The 7,563-nt window shown below is 36.8% G+C and overlaps 1 protein-coding gene across 1 annotated transcript; it reads right to left on the reverse strand.

The window, feature by feature from the left end:
- Window positions 1-1,181: 1,181 nt before the first annotated feature.
- exoc1l (exocyst complex component 1 like) lies at window positions 1,182-3,156 on the reverse strand. Its single transcript, XM_084366180.1, has 3 exons — window positions 3,035-3,156; window positions 2,559-2,737; window positions 1,182-1,728 (listed from the first exon to the last, which is right to left on the reverse strand). The coding sequence occupies exons 1-3, from the start codon at window positions 3,153-3,155 to the stop codon at window positions 1,459-1,461; spliced, it is 570 nt and encodes a 189-aa protein (XP_084222306.1). The 5' UTR covers window position 3,156; the 3' UTR covers window positions 1,182-1,458.
- Window positions 3,157-7,563: the final 4,407 nt, after the last annotated feature.

Consider the following 7,563-nt stretch of genomic DNA (forward strand, 5'->3'; position numbering starts at 1 on the left):
TTTGAGAAACGTTTAGATTTATGTTTATGTATTTGAGTCAGGCACATTTAAAGGCTACTAAAGGACCCTGACTTGCCTGTTCCAATATTTTGGCGCCACCTGCAGGAAGAAAACTGAATCACAAGTAGAAGAAAACATGTCAACTGTGGGCAGATTTAGGAAAGATACAGAAAAACTGTCATCAGCGATGGGTAAGATTTACAGCTCGCTAATGCAACTGTCCTAATGTCAGTAGCATGTACCGTATCCTACTTATCGTCTTATTTTTAGTGGTGTTGATTCTATCATGTTGAATAATTAATAACTTAATATGAAATCGTACTCATCATTAAGATCAACATACTCCTAGCATTAATATTAATTCAGTTTCTAATGCTCCCTGTGCTCCTTTAACATTGACCAGATACAAAAATAACCTTTAGCTATATTTTTAGTCGTATGGTTTTTTTTAGTCTTAATTTTTCAAACTTTATCAACAAAGAAATAAATATATATCTCGTTGCCTAAAGATCACTGAAGGGGCACTATGTAGTTTTGGAGACGAAATTCAAACTCAGAATTTTAATATTTCCAGTGTTACTGAGGTAATACTACAAACTCAGATGTTTATTTTTTTCCATAACTTAATAAACAAGCTGTTATAAGAGGAAAATAAGGTCCCCAGAACACTGTTTGAAGCTAGAAAGGTGGCAGGGTCCGCCACATATAAACAAAGTAAACAGTATAAAAATTGTGTTGTCCTTTAAGGTCAGTTTGTTTATTCAGTTTATTCTGTCACAAAAATGATGAGAGTTTGTTTATTTAGTTTGTTTAGGCATAAATCTAAACAAACTAAATCTTCTTCTAATAAAAATGTCTTCCCTAAAACTGCACAGTGCTCCTTTAATATATTGAGTTCAACTCAGCCCATAAAATATACACTATATAATACTATAAAATATATTTGTATTATGTGAATCCTGAGTCTCTCCTGCTCTGTAGTACAGTTGGGGTCCAGACTGAAGGCTCATGCTACCACTGATAAGCCGAGAGGACAACAGTAATAAACAATAATCTACATTATGGTACAAAGTTAATGACTCAATTAACACCACATGATAATTCTACTTTTAAGAAGACTAAAGGCAGAGAAAGGCAAGAAATGTGTAGTTGTTTTATTTGTTCTCCGTTTGAAATTCACATTTCAACAATAGTGGATATATATACATACAGAATATGTAAGTAAAGTTCACAAATTCCAAGCTGCTTGAAGCTTGCATTTTCCACAGAGATACATTCGGCGGAGTATTAATGCAAAAGACATTTTTATGCTGTGTGACTCATCAAAGCCTTATTAGTGTAAAGGAAGCCACAAGCTTACATTCACTTCCGCATCTCTGACTCAACACAGTTTTATAAATACACACACCTAAATTGACACACACAAACACCCGTACACACAATCGTTGTGTCATTTCATTATGCATCCAAAGGCACGGGACACATGGACAGACACACTAAATTGAGTGCATAGAAGCATATCTGTGACAGAACTACACAGTCTCCTCTGTTAGAGTAGAAAGCGGTGGGCTTGATATAGGCCCAGTCAAAGTTCTGCAGGTTCAGTGACCTCTGACAGTGCTGATCGCTGAGAGCAACCAGGGCACGCACAAAGGCGTATTTGGCTGAGCAGCTGACGGCCTTCACTGTACGCACCTTGTCAAAGTGCAGCAGGAAACAGGGGTCATCCTGGAGCCAGAGGAAACAGAGATAGCATTACTTATAAAAAATATCTTTTGTGTAACCTTTTTTTGAGAAATCCTATTTAACACAATGTCCAAGCAATTATTAGAATTAATTCTAAATCTGACAGGAAGCCATCAGAGAGATCAAGATGTATGAAAGCAAAAGGGTTTACGGGAGATGAAAGCATAAAAATGGAATAATACTGTTGATAAAAACATGAATTAATTTCTCCAGCACACAAAATATCTGCTACAACTTTTAAGAATGGCTTGCATCTCAATGATTGATCCGCAACTGAGAGAACTATATTGTTAGAGAGATGAATTTTGGTTGAAAGCTTCCGATAAAGCTTTATGGACCCTCCTAAATGTATGATTCTTTTTTCATTCATTTTCACATTATTAAAATAGGAAATTGAGGTGGTTGTACACAACAAACAGGCACTGTACTGTAGGTATAGGCTTAGTTGTAACTCTATTTTTCTCTCTTTTGACATTTTATTTATTTGGTTTTATATTGGTACTGGATGAAAGACAGTTGATATTCCTTTTTCAGGTCCACACAAAACAACATAAGAGTAACGTATGAAAAATAAATACAGAATTTACAATGTGAAATTATACTTTCAGATAAATTACATTGTATCAAGGCTTTCAGAATTATACACCGTATAAGTGTGACAAAGAGCCCATTTTAGTCATTAGAAAGGATCATATTTGAATATCTTATGCTATTTACCGATTATCCATTGTTCATGTTTTCTATGTATAGAAAACACTTGGAAATTATGCAATAATAAGCAGTGGAAATTGCAACAAGATTTGCTTAATTACCACATCAGGGTCCCGTCCGTCAATAAGAGTCAGGTCCTGCAGGGACCAGACCTCCGCCATCCTGTAGCAGTCCTGTATGCTTGAGCGTTTAGTGTGAGACTTCTTGGATCCAGACTTTAAGGTTGTCTGAGATATCTGACATCGCACAATACTCAACTGCACCACATTGTTTTTCGCAACTGCAGAAAAAGGGAAGTAACAAAAGTGTTTTTTTCCCCCCCGAGTAAGGTCCACTGCAGCAGCAGGCATCTCATCTGCAGTAAAAATTGACTCATTTCAAGCAGTACAGGGGCATATTCAGATTCTATACAACCAAAATAAATAAAAAATCCTTTATAAAGCTTATAAATGTAACAATCATTGAAATAAACATACAAAATAGATGTGAACCCCTAAAGACTGCTTAAATTTGATCAAATGTACAAAAATGTTATGAAATAACTGCAACAAAACAAATCAACAAAACAGCTGTTTACCTGAGGCGCAGAGAAAATGTCTTCCATGCGTCGGCTCTTCGATCTCGATGAACTCCACCAGTCTCTGTTTTCCAGGTCGGAACAAAACTCTCTGCATCTCCTCCCTCAGAAGAGACGACATCCCTGGACCAGGAGAGAAAGAGGTGAGAAAAAAAATAATTGGGATCTGACACTGGACGATACTGAGACCTGGCAGAGGTGGGGAGGGACGTGCTGATGTTTCCTCTGGTCAGACCGCATAAAATATGTGGTTGTCGTGAAATGAGCCCTTACGGTACCACACACTAACATGCACTCCCCTCTGCAGCAGTAATGTTTGATGATCACTGTTTATCTTTCATTAAAGCACTGCCGTCATACCAATTTGCTCAGGAGGGATTGAGTTGAAAGGGAGCAATTAAAGGCCAATGTCTTCATCATTTTACCCTTTTATTGCTTCAATTAAGATCCATTATGATGCCCATGTTTCCTGCAAATATAGATTTCACTCTTTAATTTCTATTAACTTCAGTGGAGTGTACCTGACTCAGAGCATATACACATACAGTTGTCCTGTATATGGTCATATGTTCCCTCACATTGACTGTCTTTTTTTTTTTTTCCATGGTCTTTATGTTTCCACTCACTCACATATAGATGTTGATATATAATGTGGCACAGTGCCTTGATGTTTCACTGTGATTAAACGGTTGTTGTGAGGGAAAAGGATGTCCCACAGCACTCTGCAAGGTTTCCATTACCCTGTAATAATTCAATCCCAGAGAACAGGTATGAGCGGGGTGAAGCACTTAAATGGAGGGATTTTACAAGCACGTAAATGGATGCTTCACTTCTTTAGCGATCGTGACTCCACAACACCATTTGCTATATATATGTACCTATAAGCATAAAGAACATTATATTATATCTTTGAGGCAGGTCAGAAGTGTGGGAGGACTTTTCTGTAAGCAAAGCTGCCCAGAATGAACCAGAGCGCTGCTCTGATCTGATTTGTTGGCAGGAAAGAGTGTGGCTCCATTGGATTTGTCACATTTGTTCCACAGCTAAGTGCTTTATAGTTGTTGTTGTTGTTGATGATGTTGTTGTTGTTGGTTTTTGTGGGTGTTGTTCACTTGAAAGGCTCTTTGCATCTGAGATGGAAAGATGAGCGAGTGGGCAGGAAGTAGAGAGGGAAGGAAATATACAAGTGTTGACTCTCATGAATAACATATGAGGCTTGGTTGTACTTACTTATCATAAACTTTAACCCCAGAATTGTCAGTCATGTGCGTTGAAAGTAATCTTCTTTGTACATTAAGTAGAGGAAACCCAACATTGGCACATTAGAGTAGTTTTTTTGACTTTGCAGTCTGTGGAAACATGCAGGAGAGCAGCTCTGAAAACCAATAGGATATACACATATAGCTACTATAATACTGTTATAAGACAAGATGGGAGGAGTTTAGAAAGAGAGGGATGCATGATTAAAAAGGATTAAGAGGAGGTGTGGAGAGTTCAGGAATAAAGTCAAGCCACCTGGCAGCAAGGATGAGGAGAATATCTATATAATACTGGAAGGACTGATGAAGTTCTGGGAGAAAAATATGAAGACGTGAGAAGAGATGTCTATTAAGAAGTATTAAAACATGACACAAACAGGAGAGGAGGGAAGACATAAAGGATCAACAATGGGAAAAAGCAGAGGAAGCAAAGGAAGAAGAAAAGCAAAAGGCAGGAACAACCAACAGAAGATGTGCAGAGAAGGTGCAAGTGAAAAAGGACCAGTGTGTGGAGATGAATTAAGGAATGAGTAACGCAGATTATGCAGGAAGGACTGCTGAGCGGAGGAAAGATTAGAAGGGGTAGAAAATAATGGATAGGAAAAGGGGGGAGAATCCTTTAGAAGCAGATAATGGTTAATCCGAACAAAGCGGGAGAGACCTGAAAACGATGATGGAGAAATGGAGGAAAAACGCGGGGGGCATGTGGAGTTCACAGAGAGGAAGGAGGCTGAAGGAAGAAATCAGAGGCAGAGAGAAATTCTGAGACGGTGCAGAGGTATAGTGAGTCCAAACAAGAATTAATTAGGTTACTACTGCTGTGTATTAAGCCAACTAGAATGGAGCTCATTAAAAAAAAATGCCTTTTAATGCAAAAGCCCAAGGCTGGAATAACAAGTGTTAAAACAGGAAGGCTGTTTTCATTAAACTTCTATATTCTGCATTTGATAACTTGCAGGGTTTTTTGGTGAAATTATAGTATTTTCAGTTTTATGTGAGAAAATAATTCAAGTTTGCATTGTTTAATCACTCACATTTTAACTCTTGAACTGTTTGTGCTTTCTGGTAATTTAGCCTTTTGTTCACAGCTACTTTGGATTTGAAAAGCTGTGTTTTTAATACATGGATCACATAACACAGCACTGCTTGCTTGTATTGCGATGCCATTGTTAGTGTGTTTGTATTGCTAGAAATGTATTTTTGGTGGTATCTTATCATGCAATTTGTTTGATTCTCATCCCTTAGCTTTGGACCGGCTATGACGATAGAGAATGGAGGTGAAGACAGTCATGTTTCATGCAGTCAACAGTTTATCATGGGGAATAGACCTGTACCCCATCTGTGTAAGACTATTGCATGTAGTTTTGCAATGAGTCATGGTTAAATTCCAGCAGCCATTTTTGTAAGACATGACACAAAATTAGTTGATTTGATTTCACACAGGAAACAAGGCTTATGAGAAATATGCACTAATATCATGTTTCAAAATACCAGAATCATTAAGCCTTGTCTTGAAAGGGTTATGAAACATGCAGAACAAAATATTTCACTCTTCTTATATTAATATCATTTATTATATATTATCTATGACTTACATATGCGTTTTGCTGGACAAAATAATACAATGTTGTAGAACTGAACAATCAATCAAAATATTATCAAAATTGCATTATGGCCAAATGCAACATCCAAATCACAGGAGCTTCATTTTTTTTTTATCATAATCTCCAGATGTTTTGGGGAACATGCTTGACCCCAGCAAAAATCACATCATCATCCTTTCTAAGGTTTGTTTCAGTGAAAATAAAATGCAAAAATGGACTCATATTTTCTTTTTTTGCATATCATTCAAGCCAATACTTTCTTTCTTTGTTAGATAATTCCCCCAGACTATCTTAAGTGCTGCACTAATATAAGATGGCACAGCTATAGCTTATGCTTTACATTTTATTATACGTATTCAAATATTCAGTTATTAATGCTTTCTCATACTTTTTCTTGATATTTCCTATTTGCTGCTTTTATTATATGTAAATCCCTTTGAGGCATGCTTTGTGATATTGGACTATAATAAAACTTTGACTTTTGACTTGACTATTGTTGTGTATTTTTATGGATTTAAGAAGGCACAACACATCAGTAGTTATCTACGATCAGCAAATTTTTAATCTTGAATGATTTTAACAATTGTATAAGTGCTTGTAAATGGAGGTTGCATTGTTGGCTTTGATATTATTAACAGTATTGTAGTTCCAACTGGGGAACTTTAACTCTGCAACACTTAGACAGTAGCTTGTTTATTTTCTCCTCAAATATAAATATGATTTATGCATTCCTGATAACATAAAGCTCTCTCGTCCACGCAGACAATGAACAATGCGGTGTCAGTGAATATTACTGCAGCCTGTACATTTCCTCTAAAGTTAACTTGCTTATGAATGTTGTATTTACTTTGAACAGGGTCGTAAACTTTGTTTGACGGAATAACACAGTAAGTATATAATAGTATATGATTTATATGTCAGGAGGATTTTATATTAAAATGTTACTGAGTAAGTTGCTTCACTTACTAGCCATCAGGAATACAAGACTGTAGATCAGACATGTGCTTCCCAAAGTATAGACCCAGGATCACACTCCTGAAGATGGTTTAACAAAATGCCTAAATATAACCATGTTCTCCACTTAAGTTAGTAGGATAAGATATCCTAGCCTGGTGATAATGTTATCCAGAAGTTACCAGATTAATCAACACATTTTAAAGAAAAATGCCTTCGCTCTAGGGCTGCCCTGATTCATGGATTAATTGTCATCTATTAAATTCATCACCAGCTGTTTTGATAATCGGTTTGAGCAACTAGTTAAGACTAATTGATTGATCAAGAAAATAATCAACAGATAAATCAGTGAAAATGACCGAGATTGAAAATGAATATTTAGACTGTTGCTGTTGCATTTTATATCACTCTAATAAAAGTATGTCAACAAAAAATCACATGGTCGTTTGGAGCAAACATTTAATCCCACATCATGCCTCATAAACAAAATGTTTATAGTGTAAAAATTCACCATATTGTGAGTTTAGGGGAACCTCGACATTGTATAGGTACAACGTCACGGTCTGTAGAGCTTCTGATTGGATGTCGATAAAAGGGGAAACCCCCTACCATCAGGCAGGGCCATCCCTACCCTGCTCTGCAACGTCCTGGCGGCCATCCAATGTCACATTCACAGTCCATTCACCGCAACCTAAACTGTGTTTTCCTGACA

Source organism: Pagrus pagrus, assembly GCF_965226575.1.
Source record: "Pagrus pagrus genome assembly, chromosome: 2".
In the NCBI taxonomy this organism is placed as follows: Eukaryota; Metazoa; Chordata; class Actinopteri; order Spariformes; family Sparidae; genus Pagrus; species Pagrus pagrus.

Bases quoted from the DNA above. Each gene is read 5' to 3' on its own strand.
- exoc1l (XM_084366180.1), bottom strand. From the start codon at position 3,155: ATGTCGTCTCTTCTGAGGGAGGAGATGCAGAGAGTTTTGTTCCGACCT. The intron at 2,738-3,034 runs GTAAACAGCTGT...CTTTTTCTGCAG, and splicing joins ACATTTTCTCTGCGCCTCAG to TTGCGAAAAACAATGTGGTG. The intron at 1,729-2,558 runs GTAATTAAGCAA...CTCTGGCTCCAG, and splicing joins ACGGACGGGACCCTGATGTG to GATGACCCCTGTTTCCTGCT.